The 21,159-nt window shown below is 37.9% G+C and overlaps 1 protein-coding gene across 4 annotated transcripts in view; it reads left to right on the plus strand.

Annotated features, from left to right (window-relative positions):
- Positions 1–21,159, plus strand: part of CCDC141 (coiled-coil domain containing 141) — a 213,874-nt gene that overhangs the window by 77,125 nt on the left and 115,590 nt on the right. For all 4 annotated transcript variants that reach the window (XR_008711769.1, XM_055572073.1, XM_055572074.1 and 1 more), the window contains exon 6: positions 14,345–14,461. Coding sequence is in view for 3 of the 4 variants with exons in the window: in XM_055572073.1 (XP_055428048.1) it covers positions 14,345–14,461 (117 nt within the window). In the remaining variant the exon portion in view is untranslated. The remainder of the gene's footprint in view (positions 1–14,344; positions 14,462–21,159) is intronic.

Genomic DNA, 21,159 nt, shown 5'->3' on the forward strand with positions numbered 1-21,159 from the left:
GGGCAAAGTGATGTCTCTGCTTTTTAATACACTGTCTAGGTTTGTCATAGCTTTACTTCGAAGGAACAAGCATCTTTTAATTTTCTGGCTAAAGTCACCATTTGGCGTGATTTTAGAATCCAAGAAAATAACATCTGTTATTGTTTCCACTATTTCCCCATCTATTTGCCATGAAGTAATAGGACTTGTTGCTATGATCTTAGTTTTTTTTCATGTAGAATTTTAAGCCAGTTTTTTCACTCTCCTCTTTCACCTCATCAAGAGGCTCTTTAGGTCCTCTTCATTTCTGCCATTAGAGTGTTATCATCTGCCTATCTGAGGTTGTTGATATTTCTCCTGGCAATCTTGATTCCAACTGGTGATGCATTCTGGCTGCATTTCACATGGTGTACTCTTCGTGTAAGTTAACTAAGCAGAGTGACAATTTACAGACTTGTACTCCTTTCCCAATTTTGAACCAGTCCGTTGTTGCATGTTCAGTTGTAACTGTTGCCTCTTGACCTGCATACAGGTTTCTCGGGAGACAGGTAAGGTAGTCTGGTATTCCCATGTCTTTAAGAATAGTCCACAGTTTGTTGTGATCCACACAAAGGCTTTAGCGTAGCCAGTGAAACAGAAGTAGATGTTTTTCTGAAATCCCCTTGCTTTTCCTATGATCCAGAGAATGTTGGCAATTTATCTCTGGTTCCTCTACTTTTTCTAAAGTCCACTTGTACGTCTGGCTGAAGCCTGGCTGGAAGGATTCTGAGCATAGCCTTCCTAGCATGTGAGATGAGCACAGTTGTACAGTAGTTTGTACATTCTTTGGCACTTCCCTTCTTAGGAATGGATGAAAATTGACCTTTTCCAGTCCTGTGACCACTGCTGAACTTTCCAAATTTGCTGACGTTTTGAGTGCAGCACTTTAAATTCATGATCTTTAAGCATTTGAAATAGCTTAGCTGGAATTCCATTATCTCCACTAGCCTTATTTGTAGTAATGCTTCCTAAAGCCCACTTGACTTCTGACTCCAGGATGTCAGGCTCTAGGTGAATGATGACCACACCATCGTGGCTATCTGGGTCATCAAGACCTTGTTTTGTATAGTTCTTCTGTGTATTCTTGCCACCTCTTTTTAATCTCTTCTGCTTCTGTTATATCCTTACCATTTCTGTCCTTTATCCTGCCCATCCTTCCATGAAATATTCCCTTGATTCTCTGATTTTCTTGAAGATCTCTAGTGTTTCCCATTCTATTTTTTCCCTCTATTTCTTTGCATTCTTTATTTAAGAACACCTTTTTATCTCTCCTTGCTATTCTCTGGAACTATACATTCAGTTTGTATATCTTCCCTTTCTCCCTTGCTTTTTGCTTCTCTTCTTTCCTCAGCTGTGTGTAAAGCCTCCTCAGACAACCACTTTGCCTTCATGCAGTTCTTTTTCTTTGGGATGGTTTTGATCATAGTGTTCATATCAGCACTATTTACAATAGCCAAGACATGGAAGCAACCTAAATGTCCATCAAAAGATGAATGGATAAAGATGTGGTATGTATAAACAATAGAATATTGCTCAGCCATAGAAAGAAGGAAATAATGCCATTTGCAGCACCGTGGATGGACCTGAAGATTATCATACATGTCTGAGGTAAGTCAGAGAAAGATAAATATCATATGATATCACTATATTTATAATCTACAAAAATGATATTAATGAGCCTGTCTACAAAACACAAATAAACCTATAGACAGCAAACTTATGGTTACCAAAGGGGAAGTAGGGGGAGGGATAAATTAGGGGTTTGGGATTAAAATATACACACTGCTATATGTAAAAGAGATAACCAGTAAGGACCTACTATATAGCACAAGGAATATATTCACTGTATTGTAATAACCTGTAAAGGAAAAAAACTAATATATATGCATATATATACATTTATAACTGATTATGTCTGTGTGTGTATATATAAATATATATATTGCTATATATCTGAAACTTACACAACATTGTAAATCAACTATATTTCAATAAGAATTTTTATAAAAAGATCATGAGGGACTTTCCTGGCAGTCCAGTGGTTAAAACTCTGTGCTTCTACTGCAGGGATTATGGGTTTGATCCATGGTCAGGGAGCTAAGATCCCATGTGCCGTGTGCGTCCAAAAGAAAAAAAAAAAAAGATCATGAGACCAAAAAATAAATTTTTAAAGTATATCAATAAATAAATTAATACTTTCCTTACATATAAAATTTAAGACTCTTTGTCTTAAAATATCCCATGTTATGTTTTCTTTCACAAATACCAGTAGCAGCAGCTCAAGTATTTAATAATGGTCACTGTTGTTTCTTTGTGCTTTTATGATCACAGATCTTGGGACCAGCTTGCTCAGTTCAGTTCAGTCACTCAGTCGTGTCCGATTTTTTGTGACCCCATGGACTGCAGCCCTCCAGGCTTCCCTGCCCATCACCAACTCCTGGAGCTTACTCAAACTCATGTCCATAGAGTTGGTGATTCCATCCAACCATCTCATCCTCAGTCATCCCCTTCTCCTCTCGCCTTCAATCTTTCCCATCCTCAGGGTCTTTTCCAGTGAGTCAGTTCTTTGCATCAGGTGGCCAAAGTATTGGAGCTTGTTGACTGCATTCGAATCCTGACTCTGCCATTTACCAGTTGAGTACCTGTGCAATTATTTAACCTCCCTGAGTTTTCTCATCAGGGAAACCCATCAAATGTCTTTTCTTATCTCAACCCATCAAATGAACCTTCTGTAAAATGTGAGGTAATAAAACGAGCTATTGTATGTCAAGTGCTAGAACAGTACCTGGTACATGGAAAATGCAATATTAGTATTAGCTTTTTTTATCATCACATCTGAAAAGAACAGTGAAGACCCAATGCATTACCTGCTCCCCCAATCCTACTCATCTTTGCTCTCAGAAAGGTTGGTCTTGCATTAAAGGCTAAATTCATTATTTATTTTGCTTTCACAGGGTATGATCCAATAAGTCACTTTTATAATCTTAGCCATACTTGTTTAATGGAAACTCAATTAGCAATTCAAAAAAAATAGAATTATATTTTTCTGCTTATGATTTAATGTTTATCTATTAATGAGTTAAAACTATAGATTAGATTACTATCCATACAAATAATTGCAAATTAACATTTGACTTCTGCTGTGTTTTAGACTTTTATCCAAGCATGAGTATATCACAGGCACACATACATTTATTAAAGAAATAGCAAAACAAGCAAACAAAAACTAATAACCTCTGCATATTATCTGTTATCTTATTACCTAATACTCAAATTAAACATGTCCTAGACATAGTCTTGTGTCAAAAATACCATAGATAATTTTCATGTTGTATTTCACCCTCTGAATGTAGCACAATTTAATATCTTATTGATGTGGAAGTAGAGTCTCTTCAGTTTCTCACTATTATAAATAATAAGTGAGATTTACTATATTGATAATTATGTGAACAGGAAAGATTTTTAAATCCAGGTAGATAGAAGCATAATTATCTTACCTAAGTTTTCAAGTTTTTCCTGAATGGTCTATGTTAAAGTTTTGTTGAAGATACACTGAGGAAGATTAGCAGCAGGGACACCAAATTGAATGTGACTCTGTTAGTAATTTGAGTTCTATGATTGTCATGTTCCTGTTAGTAATTTGAGTTCTGTGATTGTCATGTTCCCGGATGAACTACCCCATAAAGCCTGGAACACTGGAACCACAGAGACACATGCTTCATTGGAAGGTAAAGATAATTTTGTCAGTTCTGTGCTTTTTTTTAGGGAACACAGGAACTGTCAAACCTTCCATTAATAAAATATCAGCTTTGTCAATCATTTTAACCATGTAAGAAGAAGGAACATTAAATGGAGAATTAGAGCAAAGATTACTGATGAATAACAACGTGAGTGTCTGAATATCTAATGCATCTTCTCTCATAAGAGCCATTTAAAAGATGCATTTAATACTCCTCTGTTTCTAAGTGCTTATAACCTAATGCTTTTGAACTGTAATAGTTTAGCTAATTTCCTTTGGAAAAGAAATTAGGTGACCACAATGATGGCAACTTAAAATTTACATCAATTTCAGAAAAAAAGCAGATGAAGACCACATACTTTTCTATCTTAATTGGGATGTGATAGCCTGAAAAACGTAATCATAGCATGTCCTCTCTTTGTTTTTCAGATGTAAAAATGTGCACTTGTTTTACATTTAAAGATGAGTAGCTGACCTTTTTCCCCAACTCCAGCAGCATCTTATTTTGCAGATAATCTGCTTCATTAATGAGAATCAGAAGCAGCTTGGAGTATTTCGTGCATAATTACTTATCTTGGCAATAAGATTTATGAATGTAATTTTTCTCAATTGCTCCAATCAGGAATAAGTGAGACAAACAAATAAATTAAAACGAAGTTATTCATGGTCTTTTTGTGCAAGACACTATCAAGGACATCTAGGAGAATTAAATAAGACATAAAGGCAGATAATCTTTTTACTACCCAGATCACATATGGCTTACAAGATACCCATCTTTGTGGGAAGAAAAGTGGGTAATAGAATTCATATTTGGACGTTTTCTAAATTTGAGTACCACGTATATCATAATCACATGCAATAGGCAATTAAAATGACATCTGCAATGACAGTGTAAGCACGGCATCAGGGCACATGTCTTGTACCTGCTGGGCAACTATAAAACCCTGTGTGTGTGTCCACAGATGTATGCTGCTGCTGCTGCTAAGTCGCTTCAGTCATGTCCGACCGTGCGACCCCATAGATGGCAGCCCACCAGGCTCCCCCATCCCTGGGATTCTCCAGGCAAGAACACTGGAGTGGGTTGCCATTTCCTTCTCCAATGCATGCATGCATGCTAAGTTGCTTCAGTCGTGTCTAACTCTGTGCAACCCTGTGGACAGCAGCCCACCAGGCTCCTCCATCCACAGGATTCTCCAGGCAAGAACACTAGAGTGGGCTGCCATTTCTTTCTCCAACAGATGTGTGCACATACATGTATATTCTCCTTTAAATGATACTACCTTCTAACCAGGATTTAGACCTTGAATGGTTGACCAGCTTAAATTAATATGAACTAACAAAAAATTGCCTAGCTTAGTGGATACAACACAGTGAGGGTTTTAAAAAATCTTTGAATTTAGCTTAATTTTTTAAATTAAGTATAATTAATTTACAATGTTGTGTTAGTTTCAAGTGTACAGCAAGTGATTCAGTTTTATATATGTGTGTTTCTATGTATGTGCGTGTATATCTATATACATTCTTTTTCATTCTTTTCCATTACGTGTGTATGCTCAGTCATTCAGTTGTGTCTGACTCTTTGTGACCCCGCATGGACTGTAGACCTCCAGGCTTCTCTGTCCATGGAATTTTCCAGGCAAGAATACTGGAATGGGTTGCCATTTCCAGTTAATGGGTTACTCCACGGGATCTTCCCAACCCCAGAGATTAAATCTGCATCTCTTGCATCTCCTTCATTGGCAGTCAGATTCTTCACCACTGTGCCACCTGGGAAGCCCTTTCCATTATAGATTGTTAAAAGATATTAAATGTATTCCCCTGTGCTAAACAAGTTTTTGATGGGGAACACATGTATACCTGTGGCGGATTCATTTTGATATTTGGCAAAACTAATACAATTTTGTAAAGTTTAAAAATAAAATAAAATTAATGCAATCACAATCAAAATGAAAAAAAATCTTTGAATTTAGCTTAATTTTTTAAATTGAAGTATAGTTAATTTACAATGTTGTGTTAGTTTCAATTGTACAGCAAGTGATTCAGTTTTATATAGATGTGTGTCTATGTATGTGTGTGTGCATATAATGGAAAGGAAAGCCCTTTCCATTATAGATTGTTAAAATATATTAAATGTATTCCCCTGTGCTAAACAGGTAGGTCCTTGTTTACCTATTTCATATACAGTAGTGTGTATACGTTAATCCCGAACTCCTAATTTATCCACTCCCCTACTGTGAATATAGCGTTTTGTCATTGGGTGACGTAAGACCAAAATAAAGGTTGAAGTAACTTATTAATGGATATGGTATCTGATAGTTTGGTCCAGTGACAGATATCCGTGACTTTCCAAACCCTCATAGATTAAAATTTATCACAGAATTTTATTTTTAGCACATACACTATTTCTAGAATTCACTCTAAGTTATGCAAAATATCTTAGTGTTTGTAGGAAAAGCATGTGATTTTGAAAGCAATAGAACCCCCTCCTAATTAGAATGCATGTTCCCACTATTACTTTCAATGGCATTGCCTGTCAAATGTAGTAACAGAGGGACTCTGGTACAGAGGGTGTGGATAGCAATTCCAAATTTCACATTTACTTATGATATGACTTTGGACAAGTTACTCAGTCTCTGTGCCTCAGTTTCCTTTTCTATAAATTGGGAATAATAACAATATCTATTTATAAATTTGTTACAGAAATAAACAAGAGTATATACGTAAAAATTCTTGGAGCACCGCTTGATATATGTCAGTGCTCAATAAATGTCCACATGTTCAGCATGTCACTACATCTTTTGATGATTACTTTCTGAGCTTTACTGGATAATCACCGAATTAGCCAGGTCCCGTACCAGTTTTCTAAATCACTCAATAATCTCAGGTTTCTAAAATTATGTGGAGGGTGAATAAATGCCATTTCATGGCTTAGTATCCAGACTATTTTATTCGAAAGCTCAACTTTGTTTGTAAAATTAGGTTAAAAATCAATTTTCCTCTCCCTTTCTCCACACTTTCACAATTTCTTTAGCTCATTTATACCTGTTGTAATTGATTACATTTTCATCAAACTTGGTTTTTGTCCTCAATATTCCGTTCAGTTGGACTGATGGCTTCACAGCATTTTAATTAGACACCATTACTTAAGGTTGGTAAGAGGATTGGGTGACATGCACTGTGACTAAATTACATTCTCACCCGTGATAAGACTGCTGACATAGCTGTTTCCTGTGTATGCTACCTAGAAAAAGCTCCGCATGGCTCCCATTGCATGCCTCTTTCCATTGTATATCCAGGTTAGCGGCCTCTCCTTAAGCTGTGTGCCTGTATCTTTCCAGCACCCTGAGCCCTTTTTTTCCCCCTGCCTCTGGTGCTGGAAACTGTTGGCTTTCCTTTTCTCAACACCACTGCTGCTTCATACCGTGCGGGGAGTAGAACTCAGTCTCCTCCATCCTCATGTACATGGTTCCCAGAGATACAAAGAAGCCTGGTTAATATTAGTGCTTTTTATAGGGTGACTCATAAGCAAACAAACTAAGCACACTTTAAAAGGATAAAACACACTTTAAAATGTAATAGTTGTTTATCTGTTTGTGTGATAGTTTCTGACTCTCCCTTTTTCCCGACAACCCAGTGTTTCGGCCAGAGCTTCATTGTGAACTCCATCAGTTGCATGACCTAGGATCTGGGATGATAATATGAAAATGTCAAACTTCGGTCTTACTCCCAAGTAGACCTGTATGTTCTTCTCCCTTCTCTCTCTCTCTCTCTCTCTCTCTTTCTCTTTCTCATATGCACATATACAGCAAATGGCTCCAGATCATTTAGGGTGGGAACTAAATTGTACTGGGAAAATCACACCCTAGATATCTTAGGCAGAGATGCACATTACTCAGACACTGGGCTGGGTCTCTGTTTCCTTTCTTGAAAAAAAGACTTCCTTCTGCTGCTGGTAGGATTCTTCTTAATGGCTCAGAGTTAATGCTAGAAATAGAATTTAGGTCCAGAAACTACCACTGTATTGATTTTATTTGTTGGATTAAATAGTTTCCACTGTTTTAGTAGTTGGAAGTTAAGAAACTGCCTAAACACAAACAAGAGTTGAGGGCAATCTTGGGAAAAGAAGAAGTCCTTAATGTCATTTTTCTTGAAATATAGATGTGACAAGAGAAGTGATACATTAACATAAGTCAAAATAATCAGAAGACAGATATGTTAGCACAAGTCAGAATAATTAAATACATAAAATTATGATTCCAGACAGGGAGATAGATTATCTGCGAAGCTGTTGAAGTAACAGAAATTTTGCCTCAAGACAAGCAATGTATTTTAGCTTTCCTACTGCCCATCAGTAGGGAATACTGGGATTTGATAATTTGTTGAGGAGATGCTAATGCCTTCCAGTTGACTTCAGTAATTCATGGAGGGCTTCCAAGTTCCACACAAGAAGATTGTGAGCTTTGTGCTCCTAGAATCTGAGATGAAGTCCAAATAATAACAAGCCAATAATTAGATCAGTCCCAGAATACATCCCAAGCCACATTTTGGGCAGGAAATTCTTTCTTTCCCTGCTTCTGAGCCCTCAAATACAAACATCAAAGACAAAAATTTCATGCCATTTCCTTTTTCAGGGGGTCCTCCTGACCTAGCGATCGAATCTAGGTCTCTCGCATTGCAGGTGGATTCTTTACCATTTGAGCCACAAGGGAACCCCCCTCTAATATGTATTATCTCCTAATGGAGCTAATGGATATTTGAAGTCTGGTTATTGCCTAGCTATATACAGAGCACATTTGATGAGATTGCCTAATACAAAATAATAGCAACTGGTTTCCCTACTGTAAAAAAGGAAAAGAACAAAACCTTGTGGAAGCTAAAATGGTTGTTATAATACTAGCATGTCTTCAGGATCAAACCAGACATTAGAACTGTCACCTGTGGCCATCAACCATAGCTGAAACCACCTTTTTTTTGATAATAGAAAGACTGTCAGAACATCTTGAGTTGAATAAGATATGTAATTGATGCCTTTTCCCTCCTTTATCAGTTTTTTGTTTCTAACAGTAGCTTGTTATTTGACAAAAACTGTTCTGCACGTGGAAAAGAAAATGAAAGGACTTTGGAGAGATTTTCATCTTCCCTTAAGCATTTCTGTTAAGATGTTTGAATTGCTTATTGCTAGCGTGGCTCCTCCAGCATAGTTTTAAACAAAGATCAAAAAAATAAGATCTGACTTTGGATTGTAGAACCAAGTACAGAAAAAGAGACCAGGAAAGTTTATGGTCATGTGATGCCTAGCTTTGAGTGTAGCAAAAGTTCACCTTCTTGCCACCTGAGTTGTTTGTCCTTGACAGAGCATTTTTCTATTGCTTTTGTTCCCAGTGTTTCAGTCCTGACTTTGGAGTGTGCTGTTGGGTAAGGGGATTCTCAGTTTATCCTCATCAGGCTCTTCCCCTGAGGCAGTGCTTCTGGCATGCCTGGCCCCCATGTCCGTTCTCTCTAACGCGGCGTTTCCATTGAGGCCCCGTGATTATTCACAGGACTTACTTCCATATTAGAATTAAACTCTGTAACTATAGTATTGCATTTTGGTTTTCTCTTAAGAACATTCATAAACATAGCCTAATAAGAACCATTCCCTCTTCTCTGGATTTCGGTTCTCCAGACAGATGTGGTGAAGGGAACTCTCTGACCACAGCCCTTCTGCCTCACGCTGTGGGACTCTCCTCTTGTTGCCTGTGTGACCTTGAATGACTTGCTTACCCTATTTATCTATTGAAAAAGCAACTGTCTCCTTTGTAGGAGGTGTAAAGATTGCTCGAGAAAATCCGAGACCTGCCTGGAATAATACCTGACCCTGATCTGGGAAGGCCCTGTCCACTCTCTTTCCTCATTCTTATCTCCCAGCAGGGCTCAAGGTGAGACTGGGTTATTCAATATTGCAAAAACTAGCCTTTCCTTGCCCAAAGCTGATAAGTTCAGTAGTGTTCTCTCCCAAACTTCCCACTCTTTCTGGTACATTCCTGCCTCAGTTCTGCTTAACGCATCTTCAGTTCCCCAGACTGAAATGCTTACATCTCATCTAATCAAATAAAAAAAAGTTGGGAAGAACCCATCTGTTACGTTACCTCTGCTTTCCTCAAAGCTGTTGTCTGAGCCCCCCTTTCCTTAGCCAATAAACTTCTTCAAAAGAGTCATTAGTTTTACTGCCTCACCCCTACTCAGTGACCCATTCATGTTTACCAACCAGTATCTCATCCCACTGTTCTCTTGATTCTGCTATTTTAAATTGTCTGTGATACTTAGTCCTTAGATCTACATTTAACAGATTAAGGATATTCTGAATACCCTTAAATTATAGAACCATCCAATAAGAAATACAATATAAGCCATAAATGTGATTTTTTTAATTCTCTTAGCTACATTGAAAAGTGAAAAAAGGTAAAAAGCCATGTAAAAATGGGCTTCTCCGGTGGCACAATGATAAAGCATCTACCTGCGATACAGGAGACATAGATTCGATCCCTGGGTCAGGAAGATCCCCTGGAGGAGGGCATGGCACCCCACACCAGTATTCTTGCCTGGAGAATCCCATGGACAGAGGAGCCTGGCGGGCTACAGTTGATAGGGTCACAAAGAGTTGGACACAACTGAAGTGACTGAGCCTGCACACACACACACACGTAAAAAAGTGAAAAGCAAGAACACATTTTGTTTAATCCAACATATCTAAAATAGTAGTTCAGCATTGAAGCAATATTAACATTCTTAACAATATATTTTCATTATTTTTTATACTAACTATATGAAATCATTTGTGCATTTTATACTTAGAGCATATCTCAATTTGAGTTTGTCACATTCCAAGTACTCAATAGCCATGTGTGGTTAGTAGCTACTTGTTTAGGACAACGCAGGTCTGTACCATTTGACTGAGTTTTCCTGGTATCTCTATTTAACTTCCAAGGAACCCCTTGGTTTTTACTGAACATCCCTGATTGCTCTTTCTGTGCATCTTTGTTGATGTCCCTTCCTCTTCACTCTGTCTTCCTTCACCCTCTGGTAGGTGTTTCTTTCCAATCCCCACCTCCCCTCTGCAAAAAAATCTACCCCACTCCTTCTCCACCTTAGTTATACATCCTCTGAGCACTGAGTACTTAGAATCTCATGTCAGACAGGTGAGATGACCACAAACACATCACTTAGATCAATCTAAAAGGTAAGAACCGGGAAGAGAAAGGAACAATATTCTCATTTTCCCCCTTAGTCCATCATCACCCAGAACCAATGCCCGGTGCACACTCTGAATTTTTGTTCTTTCTTTCTTTCCACATGTTTCCAGCTCTCAACTCATGGTTTTTATCCTTTTGCAGGGCCCATGTTCAAAGAATGTCCTGATGCATCATTTAGTGTCCTTATCACTCAGGCTTTGGGATAACTGCTGATATAATCTAATGCTTATAAAAAATGTTCTTGGAGTATCTATGCAGCTGTCTGCAGTCGCTACGCACAGGATGATACAATGACTGATTTACATTATGGTTGACATGCTGTCAGTTATTTGGGTTGTCTAGCTTTTTCATCAGAAAGACTCAATCTATTCTGTGTGCATCTCACAGCACATAAAGTAAATCTGATCTAAGATGCTGCTCATGTGTGTGACTGCCTCATGATGAGATTTAACACCCCCATGATGAACCATTTTCTTCTGAGTGTTATGCCACTTCATTTTCAAGTTTCTTCCCAGGGTGCATTTAGGTAGTAAAAATGTATAGCCCTAGAGACTTGGTATGCTTTGTTAGGCAGGTGTATGACCAGGATATATGGAATACCACTGTAGATCTTGAACTACATTCTCTTATAGGAAATATGTATGGGCATGCCCAAAGGAGTAGTATCCTTTGGAGGTTAAAATAGTATTTGCCAAATCTAGGGGATGATGTCAGAAGATACCTTAAAAAATCAAAATAACTGACTCCTTCCTGGCATTCATCACGGTTGACATGTGTTAGATGACAAATCTTTGACTCACAAAATCGAACAGGATTATCTGAGGGATCAGACTTCTCACCTGTTTTTAGAGATTAGTGAGCACCTGTTTGCCCCCATGTTTTCTTCACTCAGATTCTGTATTAACTTTCCCTATTAAAGCATTCTTCAGATTTCTGAGTTCCTACTACTTTAGATAAAAATAGATGAAGCTCACTCCTGGCACTTAATAAAATAAAGGATTTCTGAAAGTTAGTTATATTCATGAGCCATTTTTCTTTGATAAAACCCTTAAATCATCCCTTTTTTTTGTTTTTATGCAGGCCTATAGCATCTTTTGTGAGATTTTTAATGTAATTTAATAAATTAATGTACAGATTTGGTAGCTCTTGATAAAATACTCTCCAAGGGTTCTAATATGCATGCAATACATATCATTTAGGTCTAATTTCTGGGCTGCCAGAAAGACAAACCACCTTCAGAGAGTTATAAACACATAAACGTGGTACTTTAGATATAGGCACTGGCTAATGGCTGTATTATGCACAGAGTACCAAATATTCTGAAGAGAATGAGGCAGACTTCACATGGAAACTGCTTCAGGGTCACTATCAGTCTTTTCCTTGCACTGACACTAGCCTAAAATGCTGGTTAACAAGGGTTTCCTGTTAGCAGAAAGCTGGAGAAACCCTCTTGCTGCCCACTTGACTGCTTATTCCATGCTGGAAAATGCTAAGTCTTGGTCTAGACAGCCAACACTTATACCAAGCATCTATATACTTGGTCTAGATCTATGCCAAGTATAGGTCTAGCTGTGTGATGTTATCAGCCCTGTAACAGTAATGGAGGGTATTATCCTATGTAATCCCTAACTTGACTTCTCTGTAGTGTGTACGTATGTGTGTGTGGGGGGGTATATGTTTATTGTGTGGACCTTCAGGACTTCAGGACTAACCTAGCTTTCTCCCTGGCCACATTCCTCCATGTTATAAAAATACAGATAAATCCTGAGGCTGCTGCAGTCAAGATAAAGTAGGCTGAAGAAAGACACAGTGTATATTCTGGACAATGCCCACCACTTGGAGTGGGCTGCTGGGATTCATTTCGCAAATGTGAAGTAATTTCCTCTGATGACCAAAGACTTTCTGTTACCTGACGATAACAACAGGGCACAGTGGAAAGAGCATGGACTTTGGAATAATATAGGTTTGGGGACAAATCCTAGCTCTGCCATTTACTATTGGCCCTGGATAAGTTGCTTAACCTCTGTTTATCTCTGCAAGGTCAATATAGTATCATACTTGTTACAGAGTTGTTGAGAGACAAAGAGATGATGCCCAGAAAACAGCTAGCAAACTATCTAGCTAGTGGGATCTTAGGAATCAGTAGCTACGATGTGATCATAAGAATAATGCTGTATAAGATTTGAGAGTAAAAATCCAACTCTCCTTTCACTGGGACAAGGAATCTGTATCCTGGAGCCACATGTTATTGGTCTCAGTTCAGTTCAGTCACTCAGTCGTGTCCAACTCTTTGCGACCCCATGGACTGCAGCACGCCAGGCTTCCCTGTCCTTCACCAACTCCCGGAGCTTGCTCAAACTCGTGTCTATTGAGTCAGTGATGCCATCCAACCATCTCATCCTGTGTTGTCCCCTTCTCCTCTTGCCTTCAGTCTTTCCCATCATCAGAGTCTTTTACAATGAATCAGTTCTTCACATCAGGTGGCCAAAGTATTGAAGCTTCAGCCTCAGCATCAGTCCTTCCAAAGAATATTCAGGACTGATTTCCTTTAGCACTGACTGGTTTATATTGCCTATCCCTTGTCTAGCAGATCTTCCCGACCCAGGAATCGAACTGGGGTCTCCTGCATTGCAGGTGTATTCTTTACCAACTGAGCTATCAGGGAATTTTTTTTATCAGTCTCATGTCAACTTATATGATCATTCTTAAAAAATGCAGCTTCTTTTATGTCTTTTATTTGTTGTTTAAACACTTGTAAGATGCGTACTGTAAATCAAGTCTAAGGGATTGTAAGTTATGTCCTTAGCTATTTATAAGGTCTATGGAACTTTAGTAGCTTCTCCATTCATTTTTTTGGATATAGATATTCAGGAGTTGTAGCAAACTAAGTATTTGTACATTGTCTTCTAATAGTAGAAATATAATTCTACAAATGCTATTTCATATCTTCACTTAACAATGTAACTATACTCAGATTGATCATCTTATACAGAAAAGAAGGTTTATAGTCTAAAAGAATGCATGGTTTATAGACTGTGTGGGATCTATTTTGGTTCTTGTTTGTTAGGAGATTTTGAATTTAAATTATTTTCTTCATGCTATGTGATCCAGTGAAATGATATGCTGTTTTTATAATTTGGGGGTATTATTTTGTTTTTTCTCTTAAGCATGTAGAGACTGAAATGAAGAAAAATGAAATGAAAAGATTGAAATGAAGAAAAAACCTGATCATATTAATGAAACACATGAGTTTATATTAAAAAAATTGAAGTAGTTTGTTTTAAAAACATGGAGAATTTTGATTCATTTATTCTAATATCTGAAATTTGACCTCTCTTTGTTGCTTCTTACCCAGGTCACATGTTGGTTTCAGAAAACTATAAGAGATTTAGAGGAACAAGGTCTAGGTACATCTCTTTCAGACAATGAGGAGCTTATTCATAAGCATGAGGAGCTGATAATAAAAGCAAAGGTAAGAGACTCATTAAAAAAAATAACTGAAAACTGCATGGACTTCTCTTGAATACACTTCTATGGGTAATATAGTGGAGTAGTAAAAACTGGTTTTGTATAATTTGCTTGCTGTTCGCATTTGTATTTTCCTTAACTTGTTTCATGTTCTTAGTTTTGCAAAAAGTAATTGCTACCAGTCAGGCAAGCACTTGGAGGTGCTTAGATGTGTAAAATGGAACCATCAAGCGTTGAGAGCAGGAGGAGCAGAGCAACCTCTAGCAGTGTTCCTCTCGCCATTGAGTCTTTGTTGTTTGGAAATTGACTTATTTGTACATATGAGAGTCTGTAAAGATTTTCTAAGTTTTCTGGTGCTCCATTTTGGTTAAAAAAAAAAAAAAAAACCTGTTCTAGGTAAACACAATCTGCTGCTTCCTCTCCCACCACCCTTCCAAACCCATCCTCCCAAACATGTAAAAATGTATTGTTTTGACATCGTTATTTTCAACCATTGCCTAGTAGGGTTGGCCCATTGTATTCCAGAGCTTCATGACTTAGCTGTACCTACAACTATCAACTACCCAAGATATTAATAACAGAAAGTTCTCTAAATCTTGAATACTGATTAAAGTATTCACTGTTTTCACTCTACTATAAATGGACTTTCAGAATATAAGCTCCTCCTTGTTTCAGACAAGTTGACTACTTCTTTTCAGGGTCCTGAGCCACTCAGGAGGCAGTTATAGATATCATACAGAAGCTGAGTATTACTCCATATACTCAGTGAGTAGTTTTTGGGCCAAACTGGTTTTGGAAACTGAGGCAGAGAAACCTCTTTTTCTAAAGCATCCTTGTAAATAAAGTTATTTTCTAAAAAAAAAAAAAAAAAATGTTTTCTGGGAATTGCTGTTTTATTACTTCCTACGAAGCATTCCATATGTTGTAAGATTTTCCTTCAACTGTGGGCTGGCCTTTGGAACCCCTGATCTCAATGGCATCTTTAAAGACTTTCAAACATTGAATGTCTGTTTAGAGATGAAAGCTCAAACATAACTTGTTGATAAAAATTGATGACAATGGTCATCAGTTTGTGACACTAGATAATCCAATGGCAAGATAACTGGTTATTCAAGACAGCAGAGGTCCCTGTGTCACGTGGGCTGAAAAAGACCCCGTCAGTGTAGATGCAGAAGGGGGAGTGACACTGTCCCAGGGTGACCCAGGATGGCCTTTCAGAGGAAGGGATTTGAGCAGATGAACGGAGTAACGATGGTTGGTTAGGCAAGGGTGATCATTCCTAAATAAGATAGAATAAGGGAAAACAATGATAGACCAATTTGTCTGTGATGAGAGTTAAAGGTCTTGGCAATGTTCAGTCCAGAGACAGTAGACCCAGGGCAACTGTTTCAGAGGCCATCCTTACCCATGGCCATTCCCTAGAGAAGACATGCTAACAGGGCGTGGTCTTTACAGAGAAGTAAACTTCGCTGGATGAAAAATACAAGAGTATTCTGAGGCCACAGAAGGTGGTCCTAGATAACCTTAAAACTCCTTTTAAGTTTTAGTTTTATAAAAGAGACAGGATTTAAATTACAGTAACTATTATGCTTATTAAATTTAAAGTAACATGAAAAACACGTTTTCAGAGATGGTTGAAATGATGGACTAGACGGGAAAAACAGCCACATTTCTTAAACGTGGAGATAGCATCTTCGTCATCTTGGTATTCCCAGCACCTAGAACAGTGTCTGGTATTTAAAAAGGGTGTTTGATTCATGTCTGCTTTTTAAACCCTCTTTCCAGAAGAAAGAAACATCCTTTTAGTGCATTTCTGTGATTCTCTAGTGACTTTTAATAGTGACTTAGCCTCCTTTGACCTACAGCCATCCTTATCTTTATGTATTTATTTTTAAGTGTTTGGTCCTCAGCATAGAGTTACATAAACTCTAATTCATCTCAGGGTTGGCTTCTTGGTTTATTTTATTATTTTCCCTTAATCTTTATCTTCCCCACATCCCCATTCTCATAGGCATCTACTCTAACAGTCTATGTCTTTAGACATATTCCCATTCTTAAAATATATACAGAGTTACATGTTTTCAACCTGCATGAATTGTATTAAGGCATAGATTTCTTGTGTTTCCTTCCACCACACTGGTTGCTTCTAACTTACGTAATTCTTTGTGATCTTCACTAGGGTGATTGCTAGATACAGCATAACTTTCAAAAGTCCTGGAACATAGATACTGATGTCTTAATTCTACCCTTCATAATGTTGGTTGCCTTCCATTTCTTTATTCCTTACAATACTTGATCTTCTAGTCCACTGACCCTTCTACTGAACTCCTTGCTGGTCAACTCTTCTGCTGACTTCTTCACTTCAGCTGTTAGGTTTTTTATGACCAATCCCTCACACGGATTCTGCTTCATAATTTTTTTTTTCCTGCTTCATCTATCTAATATCGTTCTTTATATCCTAATGTGTGCTTTATTCATATATTAAATTTTTGGTCTGTCCAGTGCATTACTTCTTGGTTCTCATACTCAGGTATTTCCGTGTGTAGTTTGTGCATCAGGTGTTATTTTCCCCTATGGGTTAATATTCCCTTGGGATATCAGCAGCTTCACCTGGTAAGGCGTGGGAGGTGTGAAAGCCAATGCTCCAGCTTGTCCTTTTCTGGGTGAATTGGCTTCAGGGTACAAGGAGATGCCTCTGAGAGCTTGTTGTTAGTATTAGGGCTCTACCGTTTCTGGTTTGTGTCTGGTTCCTTTACCCCAGACACACACAAAGGAGGGGACTCCTAGGAGGACCTCCCACTGATTGGACGCTGAACCCTGCTTTGTTTCAAAGACCCATTTCCCATATCCTTCCCAGCTTACCTGATGGAGAGTTGAAGAGGGCACACCAAGAAAGACTCAGGTTGCTTCTCTTTTATATATTAGCTGTCCACCTGTCAGAGTCCAGTCCTTTCCTGTTGATCTCCTCTGATTGGTACTGGGTTGGGGCTCTGATTTTCTTTCCTGAAAAGGTACATTGACAAACAATGACCAGGCAGGTGGGGAGAGAAAGCATCACACCGAGAAAGTTGTTCCCTAGAATATCTCCTGTCTAAGGCATCTGACCTTACACTACTCCAGAAAGCCATGTGGCCCTGACACTGAGAACTAACCCCTCAAGGAAGGTTCTTCTCTATAAACTTTACCTTTGCTTTGTCAGCCTTTTCAGTAAGGAAAAGCTACATAATTTGTAGGATCCAGTTTAAAATGGAAATATGGAAGCTTTTCTCAAAAAGTTACTGAGATTTCAATATAGCAGCAGCAGAGTATTAAACCAAGCATGGGGCCTTATAAACAAATGTTGCTGTGTGGCACAGGTCACTTAACCCATAATGCTGGTCCTGTTTACAACATTCAGATTTTTGAAAGGACCTAGAGACCTTTGATTGGAGAAGGCAATGGCACCCCACTCCAGTACTCTTGCCTGGAGAATCCCAGGGATGGGGGAGCCTGGTGGGCTGCCGTCTCTGGGGTCACACAGAGTCGGACACGACTGAAGCGACTTAGCAGCAGCAGCAGAGACATTTGCTGGCCAAACATTTTCCTTAGCCTTCTTTACTAACTCTTCCTACCTGTGCTAGCATGTTTTCTAAAAATAAAGATTAGTTATATATTAGTTATATATCGGGTTGCATTTACATAGGAAAAAACAAGTCTGAATTCCTGCTGTCATTCACTGTGCAGTCTTGGGTACACTTGACCTCTCTCAGCCTCACCTTCCCCACCTGTAAGGAAGAGCCATGAATAATTCAATTAGAAGATATTTGTGAAGGTGCCCCCATTTTAGTAGTGCCTCCAAAAATGTTTCCTCTCCCATCCATGGTGTAAACATCCAAATAATTTATATCTGTGGTTTTTAACGATGACATTCCTCATTCTTGGAGGAGGAATCCAATTTTTTATGTCCTTACACAGTAAGTAGAATATTACACTTGAATTTTCTTTTTCTTTTTTTTTTTTTTTTTTTTTGAGTGTGGGTATAAGGATAAGAAGGGGGAGTGTTTCTTTCAAAGGAGATTTAACATAGACATAAGGCCTCAAGCTGCGGATTCATTAATGAACCACATATAGATAATCTGGTAACACGAAGGAAAGTAGGTGTTTCTGCTCCGACAGCTAAGTCAGACAGCAGTGAGTTGTTCTGTATTGCTTGTTAGTCTACTCAGTATTTTCCTTTTAAATAAACATTCAAAATTCCTCTCTCATTGCTTACTGGAATGCATTCAAATACAAAATATGACAACTTTCAAATCTTTTAATAAACTTTATTTATACTGTACTGAAAGAAATGAACTCAAAAAAATTCTAATACAACTTTTAACTGTGAGTAATTTTAACTATGAGTATTAAATTATACTTTCTTTAAACATGAAAAATATTTTCCTTTTACATATGGAACAGGTTAAGAAATAGCAGGCATGGATGATTATAAACCACCCTTTGGTTAAGCACCTTAAATATGCTTAGATTTTATCCTGTATCAGTTTGGTGCCTCAAGGCTTGAATTCAAAGTCTGGAGCTCAGAGTTGTTTGTAGGGGGTATTAAACTAATATATTAAGAAACACTTTGTTATTGTCTACTTTGAGAAGACATAAACATTCCTTCTTCTATACATCAGAAATAATGTTTATCCAAGAACTGCCTTCAGCAACCAACATTTGCTTCTGTTGGGAGGAAACCTTTTCCAGTTTGGGTCCAGGGTTTAGGGCCCGGCAAATTAGCTGAAAATAGACAGATTAACAGGAGTAAAGACAAGATTTATTTTCACATAGTGTACATGGGAGGTTCCAGTAATGGAAAACTCATGAAATAGCCCAAAGTAAAGTTTTACAAAGATCAATTTTTCAAAAGAAAAGTTTTTAGGGCTTCAGTGGGAGAATATGGAAGATTTTATTTGGCTTCTTGATGGTAGATGAGCAGTCTGTCTTCTTCCTGGCTAGGGGTATCCCGAGGGAAGGTTTGTGGCAGCTGAACTCATACTTCCTGAGCACAGTGTCAGTCTTCTTTTAATCAGAAAACTGCCTGGGAAGGGGTCATTGGAAGCTGTATAGGAGGTTTCACTTAAGTTTAGGTGATACTTATTTCTGCGGCTGCTAAGTGTTTAGCTATCTTCAATTTAAAGTCATTTTCATACCACCATGGTGGACTATAAATCCCCAAATTTTATAGTGTCCACTCTTACTTCAGTTCAGGCTCTTTGCAGTTGGTACACATTAGAATTACTTTACACAAGGGCTTTGAAAAAATACTGGCATCTGGATCTCATGCCTGGAGATTTTATGTAGTTTGTTTGGGGGATCAGGATTTTTAAAAATTCACTACCAATCTTAAGATAATGATGTTTTTATCAAAAATGAAATCCAGATTTCCTGCTCCTTCTAAAAAATGGAAGACCTGGTAATGTCAAGTTCATCTTTTCACATAGACATAGCAACTCTTGGCTGGAGCCCAGCAATAGCTATTTCCTTTAGAAAGGAATGTGTGCTTCAGTTTGCCTTAGTCCCCACCATTCCTCATTGACCTCCTCTCCTGCCTTTGCTTCCGTTGTTTACATTATATACCTTCCCTTGTAAGCATTTGTGCTGGAGACCAGATGAGCAATGAGATACAATGTAAGTGGAGTAGTAGCTTAAACCAATTTGAATTTTAGATTACCTTGGAAAAAATCTGAATGATAAGAATGGAAGGAAGTGATGCTGAAGGCAAAAATGTCTCAGGAAACTTAAGTTTGAATGAGAATAATTGTAGGTGGGATATAATGTCTTTTGAGAGGGGAGTTATGAATGACTATTTTAAAGGCTTAAAGGAGACCACGTAAAGCCTTATGTAGGGTGTGGTTACTAGACAGCTGCATCTGGAAATCATTAGATGTGCAAAGTCTCAAGTTTGAGACACTGACTTAGAGAATTTTCCCATATATTTCATGTATGTTCATATTCTCATTAATTTTCATGTATGCATACTCAGTTGCTAAGTCATGTCTGTCTGTGACCTCATGGATGGTAGCCCACCAGATTCCTCTGTACATGGGATTATCCTAGCAAGAATACTGGAGCAGGTTGATATTTCCTTCCCCAGAGAATCTTCCTGACCCAGGGACCAAACCTGCATCTCCTGCATTGGCAGTCAGTTTCTTTACCACTGAGCCACCAGGAAACCCTTAATTTTCATAGGTGAGTATATATTATTGATAAAGTCCTTGATTACCAAGTAGTCTTTGAAGTTTATAAGGGAAACAATCTGAAAATGGTATAAAGAAACATCATCTTCAATGTTTTAATATAGTAGAATTCACATTTCTCAACTTCAAGATTAAAACTGTCTTCCATGATTCATCATCTAATCCAATTTTCCAAGTCATTGAAAATATTTTCCAGCTGTTGCTGAGTGATTTCATAAATTGGATTTGTGATCTTGGCCTCAATCAAGTTCCTTCAAATAATATTATTTGGAGATTTAAAAAAAATATCAGTGCTTAGGTCCCACAGAAAGTTTGTTAAGAGGAAAAAGTCAAGCTTAAAGCTACAAAATATTTATAACTATGAGATAAGGAAGTAAAGCAGAGTCTCTTGCAAACTTATTTGAATAATTTAAGCACATTATTGTCATCAATAGAACCACCTCAAGAATGTGGCTCCTTAAATCTATGTTTACTGTTTTAT

Source organism: Bubalus kerabau, chromosome 3 (genome assembly GCF_029407905.1).
Source record: "Bubalus kerabau isolate K-KA32 ecotype Philippines breed swamp buffalo chromosome 3, PCC_UOA_SB_1v2, whole genome shotgun sequence".
Classification (NCBI taxonomy): domain Eukaryota; kingdom Metazoa; phylum Chordata; class Mammalia; order Artiodactyla; family Bovidae; genus Bubalus; species Bubalus kerabau.